Genomic DNA, 18947 nt, shown 5'->3' on the forward strand with positions numbered 1-18947 from the left:
ATGTTTCCAATTTTACAAAATAGTTCTGTATTTTTCTATGAAATATCAGTATTCATAACCCAGAGAGTATCAAGGGACATAGTTCCCTCTTATTGCATTTGGGTGCAAAGGATCCACTGGACACAGCACATTCGAGAAAAAGCCAGTGGGGAGGATTGCAGACTCATAACAGAGCCTGTCCAATTCTCCCCATCCAGTTTTCCTCTATGTGCCATACCCAGGCACAATAACAGGAAAGCCTGCTCTCAAACCTGCCACTATTAAGCGATGAAAAGTATTATACATTTGAAAAAACTTGAGGAAATTGATTACATATGTAATCATACAGCACAGAAGGAGGCCATTTGGCCTATCATGCTTGTGCCGGCTCTTTGAAAGAGCTATCCAATTAGTCCTACTCCCCTGCTCTTTCCCCATAGCCCTGCAAATTTTGTCCCTTTCAAGTATTTATCCAAATCCCTTTTGAAAATTACTATTGAATCTGCTTCCACCATCCTTTCAGGCAGTGCATTCCAGATCATAACAACAGCGGTAACATATTTATTAATATGGTACAATTAGCCGGCTTCGCCGGGATGAATCGTCTTGGAATTTTTTTCTTAAATGATTTATTTCCCTCCAGTAACAACAGGAACTGTTTGAAAGTTCTGTCAGAGTTGCCGATTAAACATAATGAATCAAATTAAGATGTGTGTGTGTGTTTGTTTCTACATGTATGTGTGTATGTGTCTATGTGCATACTCCCATATGTGTATGCTGAGAATTCTTGACAATTTCAAAATTGTGCAGCCTCCAATGCTCACTTCTTAATCATATTAAGGACATTTCAGAGCTTCACTGATTGCAGCAAAATTCAAAATGCTGAACTGATGAGGAACTTCTTTTTAAACAGGCCCCCCATTGTGTAATTGTATTCCTGCTGCAGGCTGTGAATGAAACCTCCAGATGACAGGCGCTATCTGTCTGCTGATGGTTTGTCCTGCTCATGGCACACATATAATTATCAGAGACACCAGCAGAAAGATTGCCTCCAGCGAATCAGAAAAATACACCCAGGATACAATACTCATATAAAATAAAGAGAAAGGATAGCTACTTTTTAAAGACACATTGTAGTATATTTTTCTTTGTTTGCCAATGTTAATGAGTTAATGTGAGTGAAAGCCTCTTTATACTCAGACCATTTTTTTCAATAACATCAGTGAATAGACGAAAATTCTGAAAATAGTATACAGCAATCAGCCAACACTATACTCACAGCTCTATTCCCATTCCTTACAAAGAATCAAGCCCACCAGGAGTAAGGAACCACATGGAATAGACACTCAAACGTTTGCTTAATTTTTAACTTAAAAAGTAAGTCAAAGCGATGTGACCATCCACAGTGACATGAATTCTCTTAAACCATAATCGATAAAGTCATATAATTGCACTTTTTGGTTTCAGTATCAAGGAAAGGAGAACTCTAGTAATGTAGGCCTTTCTCCTGCACATCTCTGAAATCGGTTAATGGTGCAGTTCATTCATGGGAGAACAGAACATCAAATCACACCATAAGTTAGAATCATAGAATCGTACAGTACAGAAGGAGGCCATTCAGCCCATCATGCCTGTGCCAGCTCTTTGAAAGAGCTATCCAATTAGTCCCATTCCCCTGCTCTTTCCCTATAGCCCTGCAAATTTTTCCTTTTAAAGTATTTATCCAATTCCCTTTTGAAAGTTGTTATTGAATCTGCTTCCATCCCCCTTTCAGGCAGTTACACCCAACAAACCCAATTCAATAATCAATATCCACCATGCATGAGATAAAGTTTCCAGCTCTTAATATTCAGGACAAAAGGGACTGTTTGAAAAAAGAAAAGCAATAAATGGATAGACACTGGCCTTATGAAGAATCCAATAAAACATGCAGCAGCAAACAAGCAGCAAGTAGCACAAATCAAATACAAGGCCGCATACAACACAGGAAATCAGCTGTGCAGCACTGCCGAATACAGCCCAACACAACAGGAGCAAAGAGAAATATCACACTTTGACTAAATGTATGGAATGTGAAAAAGTACTTTAAATAAATTCCAATTATCAATACAACAAAGGAAAACATACAAAGCAAAATACTTGACCAAGTATCTTCACAACTAATGTATCAATACAAAGAAAAACAATGTCAGCGAAGGGATTACAACCACAGCTGACGGGATGAATCAAATACCCATGACAGTGACAAACCGTCGGATTAGCACCTCCGCCTATCAATCAGGAGGGAGATTCACACACACGTGTCGCAAGAATTACATTTTGGAGTGGCTAGAATGAAATAATTAAGGGTGAAGTTGAAAGAGGTCCTGGGTTATCAGTGCTTAACATGTTCAGTCAATGCTCAGCAACAATCAACAGGACAAACAGAATGCTGATTTATATACCCAAAACAGTGGAGTGCAAATCAGAGGTAGTAATGCTTAAACTGTTCAGTTCTAATCACTGATACAAAAGGGAAGCATTCAAGTGCTTGAAGCAGTGTGGTAAACAAGGGAGTAATGCTGCCTCTGGATGATCTGAAACTAAAAGACCTGTTTCCACCGGCACCTGCCAGGGCAGCAGCGCCTTTGCTAACAATCAAATTGGAAATTCAGTTGGCTGCAGCCGGTTTTCTGACCACTGGCAGGCTGAGCCAGCCTTTGAAGCTGATCTGCAAATATAATCCGCAGCCACTGGGAAAGTATAGTGGCCAAAAACACACCGTACCATTTTAACCCTACCCCCGCCTGTGGGAAACTGGGTGAGTAGGCACTTAAAAACAAGCAGGCTACTTGCCCGCTCACGTCCTGACCCTTTCACGCCAGTTCGGATTTTAAATTGCAGGGTTCTGCAGGCAGAGGAGGTTCCCGTCTGAAGCAGGTGGGGGCCTTATGGATTTATGCAAATCAAAGTCCAGTTACGTCAACGGGAGTCCGATTGAATTTTAGTTGAGGCCTGAGCGGAGATGCCAGTCTGCAGACAGAAGAGGACCATTAAGGTCTCCGGGCTCCACAATGGCAAGTTTCGGCCGCCCCTTCCCCAGGCTTCCCCCATGAGGCCCTGCTGAAACCCCCTCCCCGCAACTTAACTGCTTGCCAGCGAGCTTTTCCTTAGTACCGGTCGGATGCTTCTGGCCGCCCGAACATCCTCTCCTGCCTACCAGTCAGCTGCCGTTTACCGCCCATTTTGGGCGGGCAGCTGGCTTGTGGCATGTCGATGAGGCCTGGGAGTTAAAATACCCCGGGTCTCAAACTTAGGCCAATGTGTGCATTTCGAACTGGCCCACTCCCACCCACCTGAAACCTGCTCAGGTTAGAACTGACCCCAAAGTTACAAAATTGCTTGAAAGGTAGCAGCATCTCATTCATATCCATGAAATTTGGGATACCATCGGAAGCGTAAAGGGGCCATGAATTATAACAGTTCAGTTACTAAACTAAAGTCTAAACTAAAATCCCTTTCTTGACATTTATTCAATGATAAAAGAATTTTGTTGTGTACTTTGATGAACTGAGCCAACATGGGACAAATTAATTCTGAGCCTTTAAATGAACAAAAGAAAACCTGGCCACAGGCAATCCATAGCTACACATGTCCAGAAATTATATTTTCAGGCACCAAATACTGTAAGATCATTAAGAATGCATTTTCAGTAAGATTTTGATTTATATTGCTTGATTTTCCAATTCTAGCCTCAGTTTATCAATGATCCATCTTGTGACACACAGAATTTTGAAAACTAAGTACAATTATAATAACAGTTAATGAACTAGTTGCTATTAAATCAAACAGTTTTACCTACCTATTAACATATCCACCAAGACAAAATAAAACTGCCCTTATACTGGGTTTGATGGGCTGCAAGAACCATCGGCTCCCGATGAGCAGGCATCATGCAGCCAGCCCAACTACAAAGTAAACTTGCCGGCTTCGCCAAACCCAGTGACTGTTTTTGTTGGGTCTTCCTGGCTGCCGGCTTTAGCTTATCTGGCGAGTGTCCTTCAGGGTTGCTGCTGGTTATGTGGGCCCTGCGTATCAGGAACTGGTGGCTTTTGCACCCCACTAAAGCGAATACAAATGTAGCTTAAGCCTAACATTGTGATCCACATAGTACAAGTGTACTAGTCAGTGAAAGACTGGGAACAAAACCACAACCCACCACGCAATGAATAAGAACACCTTAAAATTAGTGTGATATTGCAAATCCATGATGAAAAAATCTTATTGAATCTTGCTCCAGAACTACTGAATAAGAGAATGCAATGATTTACAGACATTGCAATCTTTGCGCTGCATAACTGAACGATTGTTTCCTAACCTTGTTGTAATACTGCAGTTGGACGGTGTGCCACTGTCCGTCACTCACGCCTCCTGGGATGAAGGGGGTTACCATAGTTGTTGACTCGCCTGTTTTGAAACAAAAATGCTACATTTAATGAGCTGCTTCTATTCACTTCTCATGTTAGCCATCTATAGAGTTTCTGCTTTGACTTTTTTTTTTGCAAAACTTCTCCCTGATTTTCCCTCCTCAAACCTCTTCTTTTGCTTTTCTTGCTGGTGTCCGCTTTCACAGATGTGACTGTTGGCAGGCTGGTTAATCACAAAGGCCATCACAGCTAAGCCCAATTCTATCCTCAGTCAGCATCCACATACATGTACTTCCAGCAGTTATCATGGAGTAATAACCCTGTCCAATTTCCCTGCTCTCTCCCAGCCCAGGCCTGCTAAGACATCATGGGGGCTTTCAATATGTATTACGAAGATTTTTATTAGTTTCTCCAGTTCCCTTTATCAATCCACCAGTAACTGTAACTACTTTCTAGTAGACAGAGAGCAACCTGAAGCCAATTGTAGTACCCCACTACTGCTTTGACAGAGATCTGCTAACTCTGAGACTGGGGACCGAACCTGTGATCTTCTGGTATGATGGCTGGTACTATGTCAGGAGGCACTGCTAGGCACTTAAACATTGGGGTGGTGGGGGAAGCTTTCTGTGGGATTAATGTTGTGTAAATGCATTCATTGGAACCAATGGGGAAACTGAAAACTAGAAAATAAGAGCTGGAGCCAGTTAAATCTGACTGATATATATTCTTCCCCATACTATGCTATTCAAATGTAATCAGTAGAGAGCAAAAATATTACAATTTCAGTTATCAGTAATAAATCTGAATATATTTTCCCCACCTGGTGCTTACTTCATCACATAAAATGCTACAGAAAGTTTATATTTTTCTAAAGTCTAATTGACCAGGGTACATTGCACTGGGCACTAGAGTGTCAGAATCGTCAGCAAGCTATGTACCATGTCCAAAACAAACTGAGATGTGTAGAGCTTCAAAAATTACCTAAAGTAGGCACACGTACAGTCGTTAAATTTTTGTTGCTAAGTTTTATTCCTCCATTTGTTTTTCCTCTTTTTTTCCATTTTTCTGTATCAGTGCTGACTGCAGTGTATTTCCTTTCAGCAGGAATGCGTGGTAGTAGTCTCAACCATAGATTGTTTTATAGTCACTGGCAATGCCATTCTGTGATCAGCCACCAGGAACAGCAATTCAAGTAGGGCAAGCTGCTACAACAGTTCATATCTCACAGCAAGATATAAAAGATGGGGTGGATTCATGCTGTCCAACCTCAAACTTCTAAGCCTACAACTTACTATTGGCAATATTAGCAGACAATCACCTAATGTGTTCATATGGACAAAACAAATGGGTTAACGCCTTCATTAGAATAGCTGACAAAGGAATGTCATGCAAATGTGTTAAGCGTTCACACCCTAATATCACCAATTCATAAAAAGTAGAAAACAGAAATCTCCTCCAGATATTGCAATCAGATTTATCATTCAATGGGTTTAACTTGGAATTTTATTATATAGTCTACTACAATAATCCTACACCTCATTTACTTTACAGAGTTACCTCCAACAAGTACTGTTGAATGGAACTTTATAAACCCATGCCATTGATGTTGAAGGCACCAGGACATCGTTTGAAAGGAAGTTTCACGTAGTGTTTTTGACTATTGAGTACCACTTGCAGCTAATCTAAACAGTGGTTATTTTCAGCATTGTTGGCCTGTACACATCTTTCCCCGACATCAAGTTCGGTCCCAGGCAGATTTGGAATTGCAACTTTGCACATGCATGAGATTCACACATGTGCAGTTCTGGTAATGCCATGTTTATGACTGCAGGGTATAAATCTTGCAAATGCTCAGCCTTCCACTATTGTTGAATCTGCCAGCAGTATAAAGGGGCAGATTCAGCAGCAACAGAAACAGCATAAATTACAGCTAAAGGCGATTCTGTAATATAAATGGCTGCCAGTTAATACACAATTTAAATATTTATATCAGGGCATTAGAATGCCAAGTGAGTCTCAACTGGCATCAGGCTGAGGGCTCTCCTACAGGATAAGCTTCATTCAGCTTGTGTATGAAAGATAAGGGAAACTGGTTGGGGTCTGCCTTCTTGCACCTTCTTTTGTTGGATCGACCGAGGATCCACATTGGTCACATCCATGTAGAGGTCGGTGTACAAAATCATAGACGTTCCTTAGAAAGAGGCATGTATATCTTGTAGGTAGCAGGGCATGGGATGGGGAAATCTGGAGCAAAATATTTTTTATTAAACAGGGAGGTGGTATCAATAAACATCGGGGCTAAAAATCCAACAATGAAAGCCATGGTCTCACCTGTTAAGTATCAGGTGATGGCACAGATTTACAATTAATTTTGTGCATCATTTGGAAGAAACCTTTTGGTTTTTTCTATAAGAAAAAACTCTTCATCTTTATTCCAGTACTGTTATGAACAACAACAACAACAACTTGCATTTATATAGTGCCTTTAACACAGTAAAACGTCCCAAGGCGCCTCACAGGAGCAACAAACAAAATTTGAAACCAAGCCACATAAGGAGATATTAGGACAGGTGACCAAAAGCTTGGTCAAAGAGTTAGGTTTTAAGGAGCGTCTTAAAGGAGGAGAGAGATATAAAGAGGCAGAGAGGATTAGGGAGTTTAGGGCCTGGACAGCTGAAGGCATAACCGCTTGTGGTGGAGCAATTAAAACTGGGGATGCGCAAGAGGCCAAAATTGGAAGAGTGTAGACATCTCGGAGGGTTGTAGGGCTGGAGGAGGTTACAGAGATAGGGAGGGGCGAGGCCATGGAGGGATTTGAAAACAAGGATAAGAATTTTAAAATCGTGGGATTGCCGGACTGGGAGCCAAGGTAGGTCAGCAAGCACAAAGGTAATGGGTGAACGGGACTTGGTGAGAGTTAGGATACAGGCAGCAGAGTTTCGGATGAGCTCAAGTTTTTTTTTATTCGTTCATGGGATGTGGGCGTCCCTGGCGAGGCCGGTATTTATTGCCCGTCCCTAATTGCCCTTGAGAAGGTGATGGTGAGCTGCCTTCTTGAACCGCTGCAGTCCGTGTGGTGAAGGTTCTCCCACAGTGCAGTTAGGAAGGGAGTTCCAGGATTTTGTCCCAGCGACAATGAAGGAACGGCGGTATATTTCCAAGTCGGGATGGTGTGTGACTTGGAGGGGAATGTGCAGGTGGTGTTGTTCCCACGTACCTGCTGCTTTTGTCCTTCTAGGTGGTAGAGGTCGCGGGTTTGGGAGGTGCTGTCGAAGAAGCCTTGGCGAGTTGCTGCAGTGCATCCTGTGGATGGTACACACTGCAGCCACTGTGCGCCGGTGGTGAAGGGAGTGAATGTTTAGGGTGGTGGATGGGGTGCCAATCAAGCGGGCTGCTTTGACCTGGATGGTGTCGAGCTTCTTGAGTGTTGTTGGAGCTGCACTCATCCAGGCAAGTGGAGAGTATTCCATTACACTCGTGACTTGTACCTTGTAGATGGTGGAAAGGCTTTGGGGAGTCAGGAGGTGAGTCACTCGCCGCAGAATACCCAGCCTCTGACCTGCTCTTGTAGCCAAAATATTAAAAAGGCTGGTCCAGTTAAGTTTCTGGTAAATGGTGACCCCCAGGATGTTGATGGTGGGGGATTCGGCGATGGTAATGCCGTTGAATGTCAAGGGGGGGTGGTTAGATTCTCTCTTGTTGGAGATGGTCATTGCCTGGCACTTGTCTGGCGTGAATGTTACTTGCCACTTATGAGCCCAAGCCTGGATGTTGTCCAGGTCTTGCTGCATGCGGGCTCGGACTGCTGCATTATTTGAGGGGTTGCGAATGGAACTGAACACTGTGCAATCATCAGCGAACATCCCCATTTCTGACCTTATGATGGAGGGAAGGTCATTGATGAAGCAGCTGAAGATGGTTGGGCCTGGGACACTGCCCTGAGGAACTCCTGCAGCAATTTCCTGGGGCTGAGATGATTGGCCTCCAACAACCACTACCATCTTCCTTTGTGCTAGGTATGACTCCAGCCACTGGAGAGTTTTCCCCCTGATTCCCATTGACTTCAATTTTACTCTGGCTCCTTGGTGCCACACTTGGTCAAATGCTACCTTGATGTCAAGGGCAGTCACTCTCACCTCACCTCTGGAATTCAGCTCTTTTGTCCAGGTTTGGACCAAGGCTGTAATGAGGTCTGGAGCCGAGTGGTCCTGGCGGAACCCAAACTGAGCATCGGTGAGCAGGTTATTGGTGAGTAAGTGCCGCTTGATAGCACTGTCGAAGACTGGTGGCGGTAATTGGCCAGATTGGATTTGTCCTGCTTTTTGTGGACAGGACATACCTGGGCAATGTTCCACATTGTCGGGTAGATGCCAGTGTTGTAGCTGTACTGGAACAGTTTGGCTAGAGGCGCAGCTAGTTCTGGAGCACGTCTTCAGCACTACAGCCGGGATGTTGTCAGGTCCCATAGACTTTGCTGTATCCAGTGCGCCCAGCCTTTTCTTGATATCACATGAAGTGAATCGAATTGGCTGAAGACTGGCTTCTGTGATGGTGGGGATATCGGGAGGAGGCTGAGATGGATCACCCACTCGGCACTTCTGGCTCAAGATGGTTGCAAACGCTTCAGCCTTGTCTTTTGCCCTCACGTGCTGGACTCTGCCATCAGTGAGGATGGGGATGTTTGCAGAGCCTCCTCCTCCTGTTAGTTGTTTAATTGTCCACCACCATTCACAACTGGATGTGGCAGGACTGCAGAACTTTGATCTGATCCGTTGGTTGTGGAATTGCTTAGCTCTGTGTATAGCATGTTGCTTCTGCTGTTTAGCATGCATGTAGTCCTGAGTTGTAGCTTCACCAGGTTGGCACCTCATTTTTAGGTACACCTGGTGCTGCTCCTGCCATGCTCTTCCACACTCCTCATTGAACCAGGGTTGATCCCCTGGATTGTTGGTAATGGTAGAGTGAGGAATATGCCGGGCCATGAGGTTACAGATTGTGCTGGAATACAATTCTGCTGCTGCTGATGGCCCACAGTGCCTCATTGATGCCCAGTTTTGAGCTGCTAGATCTGTTCTGAATCTATCCCAATTAGCACGGTGGTAGTGCCACACAACACGTTGGATGGTGTCCTCAGTGCGAAGATGGGACTTCATCTCCACGAGGACTGTGCGATGGTCACTTCTACCAATACTGTCATGGACAGATGCATCTGCGATAGGTAGAGTGGTGAGGATGAGGTCAAGTAGGTTTTTCCCTCATGTTGGTTCGCTCACCAGCTGCCGCAGGCCCAGTCTGGCATCTATGTCCTTCAGGACTCGGCCAGCTCGGTCGGTAGTGGTGCTACCGAGCCACTCTTGGTGATGGACATTGAAGTCCCCCACCCAGAGTACATTCTGTGCCCTTGCTACCCTCAGTGCTTCCTCCAAGTGGTGTTCAACATGGAGGAGTACTGATTCATCAGCTGAGGGAGGGCGGTAGGTGGTAATCAGCAGGAGGTTTCCTTGCCCATGTTTGATCTGATGCCATGAGATTTCATGAGCTTAAGTTTATGGATCAAATGCAAAATACTGCAGATGCTGGAAATCTGAAATAAAAGCAGGAAATACTGGAGATACTCAGCAAATCAGGCAGCATCTGTGGAGAAAGAAACAGAGTTAACATTTCAATGACCCTTCGTCAGAACTGGGAGAAGTTAAAGACCAACTTCTCCCAGTTCTGAAGATGGGTCATCGACCTGAAATGTTAACTCTTTCTTTCTCCACAGATGCTGCCTGACTTGCTGAGTATTTCCAGCATTTTCTGTTTTTATTTCAAGTTTATGGATGATGGAAGATGGGAGGCCGGCCAGGAGAGCATTGGAATGATGGTATTTTGGCCTTTATTACAAAAGGATTTGAGTACAGGAGTAAAGATGTCTTACTGCAATTATATAGGGCTTGGTGAGACCGCACCTGGAGTATTGTGTACAATTTTGGTCTCCTTACCCAAGAAAGGATATACTTGCCATCGAGAGAGTGCAACGAAGGTTCACCAGACTGATTCCTGGGATGGCAGGATTGTCGTATGAAGAGAGATTGAGTAGACTAGGCCTGTATTATCTAGAGTTTAGAAGAATGAAAGGTGATCTCATTGAAACATACAAAATTCTTACAGGGCTCAACAGGGTAGATGCAGGGAGGATGTTTCCCATGGCTGGTGAGTCTAGAATCAGGGGTCACAGTCTCAGAATAAGGGGTAGGCCATTTAGGACTGAGATGAAGAGAAACTTCTTCACTCAGAGAGAGGTGAATCTTTGAAATTCTCTGCCCCAGCGGCTGTGGAGGCTCAGTCATTGAGTACATTCAAAACAGAGATCGATAGATTTCTAGATATTAAAAGGCATCAAGGGATATGGGGATGGTGCAGGAAAATGGCATTGAGGTAGAAGATCAGCCCTGACCTCGTTGAATGGCGGAGCAGGCTCGAGGGGCCGGGTGGCCAACTCCTGCTTCTATTTCTTATGTTCCTACTTAATAGTCAAGTCTAAAGGTAAAAAAAAGGCATGGAGGAGACTTTCAACAGCAGATGAGCCTAGGCAGGGTGGAGACGGGCAATGTTACGGAAGTGGAAGTCGGTGGTCTTGGTGATGGAACGGATATGTGGTTGGAAACTTATCTCAGGGTCAAATGGTCTTGTTCAGCCTCAGTGCTTCAGATATCTTAACAAAAAGTCTTCAGCAGCTCCTCAATCAAATCACAAAGCCATCAGTCCTGAGTCAGACCAAGACATGAAATAATAAGTTACCTGCAGAGAATGTTAACTGAATCTGTTCATTAATAATCTCCAAGGCAATAAAGTCATGCTTTTCATTAAAACGTCCATTATACAACAGCAAGCCATTCTTCTCTTTGGTAGCAAACCTGCAAAATAAAGACACTTTTATTCCAAAAGTCATTTAGAAAGTACAAAGCAGAAATCTGCTCTAGATATTGCAATGTAATATTTTTCATTCACTGAGTTCAGTTTGGAATTTTGCTGCATTGTATACCGTCTACTCAGTATTACTACACCTCATTTACTTTACAGTGTTACCAACAAGTACTACTGATGCCAACAATTTAAACTAAATATAACGAAGCCAATGCTGTTTCTCCAAAATCATAGAAATAGTTAAAATAATAACTTTATTCCACTTATATTCCATTCTCATGTCAATATGTAAATGTTTACTCAATAAACTGTGTGGTGTCATCTTTTCACAATGGCTACCATTGTCATGAAGTGAATAGTCCATCCACCTGATGATTAAGTGAACCTTTTAATTATTAATTCAGGGGGAGCTAATTTTTAAAACTAGTTTCTTTGCACATTCATTTCTGTGAAAATATGATCAAAAAAGTGGATAATGGTAAATTTCTATTAAAAGGGCATTGCTGTTTCACTAAGAGGACTGGGCAGGTGAACAACCATGTACAGCATGGCATACTCTAACATGACAGCAGATGGCAAATCCAGCAGGTTCTTTTTAATAATATTGCATTTAATAGTGTTTTTTTTGTGTATAATTTTTATGAAGAGCGTGAAAGTGAAATTATTTAAACTCTTTAAATACTGCATTGATGGAAATAAATAACGTGCATTTATGGAGCAGTTTTCATATCCCCAAAATGTCCCAAAAGTGCTTCACAGCTAATATGTGACTTTTAAAGTGTAGTCACTGTTGTTTTCTAGACAAATGCTGCATCAGACTCACAGCGCATCACTGGCTTCTTTACTAATATGCGACCAGCTTGTTAACATTAGGTATTTCTGTCTTTCAAGGTAGGTTTTCTTGATGAGTGTCTGAAGTTTTATAGTATTACAGTCCACACAAGCAATGCACATTTAGAGGCACATTTTTACAGGTTTGGGAATGATATCTCAGGAAAAACCCCGGAGACTGTAAATGCGAATTGCTGAAGAACTGAAGGTTTGTTGCATTTGTGGTTCACCTACACGGAATGTAGCCACAGGGATCAGAGAAAGCACCTCTAAAATGCGTCATCTTCTATTCCTGATGCTAGTTCCAATCCCTGATGTCCAACACAAGCATTGTTCTGTGAATTATAAATGCGATTTCATTTCGAGGATTTCATTTTCACATCGTTCACCTGACGAAGGAGGAAGCCTCCGAAAGCTTGTGAATTTAAAATAAAATTGCTGGACTATAACTTGGTGTTGTAAAATTGTTTACAACAGTAATACAACACAGAGACTAGACTATAAAAAGCATAATAAAAAAAAATCAGTTCAATTCATCATGTCCAGTAAGTCCTAAATTGAGCTGGATTTCAATAGTGATTTTTGCAGGAGCTTTCTTCCCTTGTGCAGTACCACTGAATCCAACAAAAATAAATATTGGCAAATACAGCTTTAAGTAGCACCTTTAGGACCCCCTCAGCTTCACGAAGGATATTAGATTAAATCTTCATCTGAACAGATAAGTAGCTTTCAATACAGGCAAGGGTTGATTCCTATCCTGATCTCAGTTGATTTTGTGGTAAGAATGAAAGAAAAAGACTTCCATTTATATAGCGCCCTTCCTGACCTCAAGACATCCCCTAGCGCTTTACAACCAATGAAGCACTTTTGAAGTGTAATCACTGTTGTAATGTACGAAATGCGGCAGCCAATTTGCACACAGCAAGGTCCCACAAACAGCAATGTGATAATGACCAGTTAATCTGTTTTAGTGATGTTGGTTGAGGGATAAATATTGGCCAAGACCAGAGAACTCCCTTGCTCTTCTTCAAAATAGTGCCACAGGATCTTTTACGTCCACCAGCGAGGGCAGACGGGACCTCGGTTTAAAGTCTCTTCTGAAAGACGGCATCTCCGACAGTACAGCACTCACTCAGTACTGCACTGAAGTGTTAGCCTAGATTTTGTGCTCAAGTCTCTGGAGTGGGACTTGAATCCACAACCTTCATACTCAGAGGTGAGAGTGCTACCACTGAGCCACAGCTGACAGAACTCTACAACTGTGTGTGGCATCCATGGGTTGGCAGCAGGGTAGAAATTAGCTTGGGTTCCCATTTCTTACTACTATCCAGTGACCCCTGCTATAAAGTGATCATTTAGGGACATCAGAAGGACATAGGATCAGGCTTTGGTGTGATATCATTGTGGTAAAATAGACTTCAGGCCCTTACTGTGAAGAATGGCCACTTGGATTTGATACCGGAGGGATATTGGTGCCCATGGAGCCACAGCCCAGCATCAGTCAATGTGTAGGGGTAATTTAAGACTGAAAAACAAAAGTAATGTCAAACTTCTGTGACATTTCCTGCTCCACTTAAAATGCACAAAAGTGCAATGCTGCTCTATTTTCCTCAGTTATCACACTCCGTGAAGGGCTTTGAATGACGACCTGCAGTTACTCAATTCAAAACAACCTTGTGGTGCATACCCTAAATTCATAAATAGATCATTAATCAGTATCCTTTGATGTTCCATCTGATCTAAAACACACCAGAAACAGCATCTGGTGAAACATGATCCATGGGTAGTGTTACATAAAACAATGTCAGAGAGTGATTTTTCTTGGACTATTATTGCATGTTTAGCAATTCCTGCGGTTAGACGATTTTATTTCATAAATTTTAGTGTACAAGTGCAATTTATGAAAAAATGTGCGTGTAAATGTCCAACCTGTACATCATTGCTTTTTGACCAGATAAGGGTTCCACTCACCCTTATTTCAGCACCTTTAAGTTATCGAATTCTCTCTATTAATTGACTATTGAATCTTTGCTCCCAGTCATTCCACATTTTTTAAGCCAATTTTTCTTCCCTTTCCTCTTCTAAAACTGCTCGCTAACGCCCTACTGTGATACAATTCCAGTTGTACTCCAGTGTCTTACCATAATGAAAATTATTCATGCATGAATCTAGACAGTGTTTGCCAGCTCCTGTCCTCATTTGATGTCCACACACACGCACCGCCAGCATGAAGAGTAGAAAACCTGGCCAATTTTTCCTCCCCAACAAGAGGCACTGAGGCCAGTTTCAGTAGCTTTATCGTAAGTGAGAATCCTAGCTGATCTGCCTTTGTCTAACCAAGGTGAACTAAAGCCAATTATAACACACCTACTCCTGCCCCAGCTGACCCAGCACAGACTGGAGATCGAACCTGGGATCTACCTAGCCTGTATGGCTCAGCTGCTCACTGCATAAACTCACTGACTCTTCAGAACAATTTAATTTGTGCCATGCTATAACATGAGCCTCAAAGTACACACAAAATGGATGGCTGTGAGGAACTATGACAAATAAAAGTGGAGTTGATTAACACTGACAATGACAAATGCTCTCAACAAGAATGTATTATATTGAACAACTACAACTTCATAAAAATCACCCACAGGACATATCCAATGAGATGATCTTGAGTAATGCGGGTTACATTTGTCAGCAAGTTGAAGGTAACCAATCAAGTCAGGTTTTACAGTTAAGATGTAAGGTGATAATTCTGTTTACACAGTCTTTTGTTTCTTAGTGTACCTGGTATGGATTCAATTCTGCAATAAAGCTCATAATATAAGCTCTACATTAATGAGTCATAAGGTAGAGAAAACTTGCTTCCCCAGCGGTGGGTTTTATAATACAGAAATGACTCTGGTTTCAGCACCGAGTAACCATGAGTCTGGAGTCTAACTTTCAACTATGCTATTCCTTTCCAGTCAACAGGAGACACTAGTGTGATAAAGTGACATTGTTAATCTGCCTTGTATGCATGTGCGAAATGAATCAAAGGTTCCATATTTTGTATAAGCAAATTCATGGTTAATTGTCCTGAACACCAGGATTGCAGGAAAGGCAACTTCCTATACTTCAGAATTCTCATAAAATGTACCTCGTTTGACAAAGATACAGAAAACTGAGAATTTTTAAATTCCATTTATAGAACATTAGAAATAGGAGTAGGAGTAGGCCATAAGGCCCACTGAGCCTGCTTTAGATTTTAGATTCAAATGTTAAGTAAATAAATCTCACTAAATGTGTGAGGCACAAATTCTTTCCCTCTTTCACTGACAGGTTATTTTCTAAAATAGCTGTCTGCAGCACAGATACCATTTCCTTCACCCCATGTATGACTGACAGCACGTAATTGAAGCCAAAATCGTGTTTCTGTCACTCTCGATAATTGTACAAGATTTTCCAAAGCTTTGCAGCTGTGCAGGGTCACCATTTCCTGACTTTGTTCTGGTTAGATCCTGAAGTGCTGTATTTTAACCACAGCATTATTTTTCATCAATTGTACAAGTTGAAGTAGTTATCCCCCAATTTACTCCCCTTCCCCAATCCTGGTGATGAATCTTTTTTGGTATGAATGTTTTCATCTCTCAAACTAGCTCAGTGAGCGTTAGCAGGCTGCTTAATTATGCAGGCCATCACAACCATGTGAGACTTCCTGCAGAATTCACTGGGTAGTGATCAGGGGAAAGAGAACTTGGTTGATTTTTCCTTTCCCTGGCCCAGGGTCTATGAGGCAATTGCAGTCCCCCAACAACTGCCTTGGCTGAAATCAGCTAACTTAATACAGATATAGGTTTTGGGATTTTAGATCATGTCACTATTAGTTCTCAAGGGGTTAAATTGACAGGACAATAGGTCTGGCAGGTTTAGATTAGCTTTCGGATGGGACGTCTGATCCAGCATCCTGAAGACAACAAAGGATGGTTTGACATTCCAGTGATTCTTAACACTCTTGTTGCTGTGCCGACTCAATTAATATGCGCTCAGCGGGGTCATCACCGAGTTAGACTGGTGGACTCTGCTTGGGGGTTGGGGGGGGGGGGGGGGGTTGTGGTGGTGGAAGGAGAGTTGACAGTTTGACACTGCGTCAGACTTTTAAAAACAGAAAGCTGCAAAAGCTGGAAACATTCACACAGTAAAGGGCTGCAAGAAGAATGAAGTACAGAAAAGGGGGTTAGAAAATTAGCTTGAAGACAAGCAAGATGACCCACTGAAGTCAAATAGCTCATTGTTTTCATTATTTCTATATTATTGCATGGATAAGTTGTATTGGTGAAAATGTGAAATCAACCGTAACTGTTGTTCTGTTTGTTCACCTTACTGCGAAATAGAGCAGATTAATGATTCGTATCAAGCCTCAACTCAACTTACCTAATCAGTCGTTGAAGGAATGGCAGATATTTTAAATTAATACTTTGTGAAAGGAAAGCCTGATTGTCTACTTGGCCTACACAAAGTTTAAGCGCTACAACTCATTAGCCTATTTTCAGCAGTATGTAGTAGCAATGTACAAACATTCAAGGACCCTAGCTGTGGTAAATTCTCTCATGTATCCGATATTATAGGGAAGCAGAAGGGCATGCAAGTAGACTGCATTTTGACGAATCTGTTATTCCAGTTGCTTATCTTTCTTCCAAGATACCAGGTCGAATTCTCCTCTGCAATCCCGCTCAAAATCGGCTGCAATCGCGACAAGAGTGTTGGAAAATTCAGGCGGTGAGGCCTACCACCACCTCACTGTCTGACCAGGATTTCCTAACCCCCAGCCCCGCTGGGACTACCACTGCTCTCTCCTTCCTTGCTGGCCACATGTAAATGGCTGTGGGGACGTGGGGTCCCAGGGATTTCCATGCTGTCCACCACACTCCCTGCTGCTTCCTGGGACCACCCCGTGAAGGTGGTGACTGGCCCCAAGAAAGTACTAGAGGGGGAAGGAAGTAGGAGTTTCCTGTTGGAACAAAACCCAGACTGTAATTGTATATATAATTTGTAACAACCAAGGACTTTTCCTGTCATTAAGTAAGTCATGTTTATAAGGAGAAACATGATAATGTAGCGGCAGAATTACATGGTTGGTAGTTTTACTCTGCGTTTAACCATACTACACCTAATCTGGGAGTGCTTGATGCTGACACTGAGGTTGAGTTTCCACGGGGGTTCTCCTGATTGTCGTAACTTCTGCAGAAGATTAATGGAAACCCCAAAGAAGCAGCATAACTGCCATTTACACCAATGTCTCCGGGGTTTCCGCAGATCTTCCAATGAGGTTACAGCAGACGACCCAGAGAATCCCTGTGGAAATTAATGGCGTAAGTGTTCCAAACTGGAGAAATTATGTATTCGATTCTCCAACACTAATATCTCTCCCTTTGATCATCATAAAAATTCACACCAAAAATATGTTCCTTCTGCTTCAAATTTTGCCATCCAGGACCTTAATTTATATCAATTTTACAGGATATTTAAATTGAGGCTACAATAACCAGCCTCAATTTGGGAGTTTTGGACTTGTCTAAGCCCCAAGCTAACCGCAGCCCATTAAGCTCAAAGCCAGATACAAACCACTAAACTTCGGTCTCACTCCAAGTCTGGCAACAGTTGGAGCCTGGATTTCTTGTAAAAACAAATAAATCTGCCTTTTAATAAGCTGCACAAAGCTCAGGTGGAATCCAAGCTAAGTTTCAGCAAGTTCACATGTGATACCTTGGAATGGATTCATTCACTGCTCATTTGCTGCTGCTAAAAAGAAACGGGAATCAATAGTGCTAATTTTCCAAACCCACATATCAAGAAATCACAGGTATAATCCCCACAATTTTCTGTCCAATCATGAAGATTGTGCCTGCTATTTTTCTATATGTACTCCCATCAGGTAAGGGTCCATGCCAGGAGTGATCACTTGAAAAGTCAGACCTAATGTGTTACATTGCTAAAAAAAAACTTTATTGCCCATTTCTTTTCTCCCCTCCCCTCTACTCAAGGTATTAAATCCTTCACTAGGTGATAGTTCCTTACCCAATTGGCCATTATTTGTGTGTCAATGGGTGATTTCATCACAGCAGACATCACAGCAAAGCCTGAGCACATTCACAAACTTGCATCTCCAGCAGGCATCACTGACCGTGATCAAAAGAGGGACCCCTATGTCCTTAGGTCAGTTATTCCTACCATAGACTGTGCCCCAACATGAATATGTACCTTCAGGAGAAGGTAGGGGTATACTGAAGGGGAGAAAAAGTGGGATCTTTAATTGTGTAAATGTTGGAGCCTCTGTTAATTTTTGACATTTTCCTCCAGTCACATCTTGAACCTGCTGTGTATCCTTTCCTGTAGTAAAGATAACTTAGCAGAATCAGCCATATTCAAGTAGCAAGGTGGTGGCTCAGTTTTAAACAAAAAAAATTGAGTATAAAAACTAGAGCCAAACCTTCAACCACCAACTCCCCCAGATGCTGCCACAAGCTTTGGCCTCTCACACAATGTTGAGAGCAGGAAACATGGGGAGGGCAAGTACAGAATATTAAGGGGGGGGGCAGTATATTATGTTAAGGGCTTAATACAGCTATAATGAAGACATATACACCAGAACTGCTTACAACATAGATTAGTATTACACTCTAACTTTTTGTTAAAGGCCACAATTCTAATCAATGTCTTGCTCGAGGTCCACATTCTATAATGTTGGAACACGCTGCACCAGAGAGTGATGGGGCCTGCGGTTCCTCACTCAGTGAGATCCTGATTTGATTATGTTGTAGTTGAAAAATGAAATTTTCCACAGGAACA

At 42.5% G+C, this 18947-nt stretch overlaps 1 protein-coding gene across 5 annotated transcripts in view; it reads right to left on the reverse strand.

Annotated features, from left to right (window-relative positions):
- The window catches only part of celsr2 (cadherin, EGF LAG seven-pass G-type receptor 2), a 229031-nt gene that overhangs the window by 96001 nt on the left and 114083 nt on the right, over nt 1-18947 (reverse strand). For all 5 annotated transcript variants that reach the window (XM_068007462.1, XM_068007464.1, XM_068007463.1 and 2 more), the window contains exons 4-5: nt 11169-11284; nt 4337-4425 (exon numbers count right to left, since the gene is read on the reverse strand). In XM_068007462.1, coding sequence (XP_067863563.1) covers nt 4337-4425; nt 11169-11284 — 205 coding nt within the window. The remainder of the gene's footprint in view (nt 1-4336; nt 4426-11168; nt 11285-18947) is intronic.

Source organism: Heptranchias perlo, chromosome 27 (assembly GCF_035084215.1).
Source record: "Heptranchias perlo isolate sHepPer1 chromosome 27, sHepPer1.hap1, whole genome shotgun sequence".
NCBI classification, from domain to species: Eukaryota; Metazoa; Chordata; class Chondrichthyes; order Hexanchiformes; family Hexanchidae; genus Heptranchias; species Heptranchias perlo.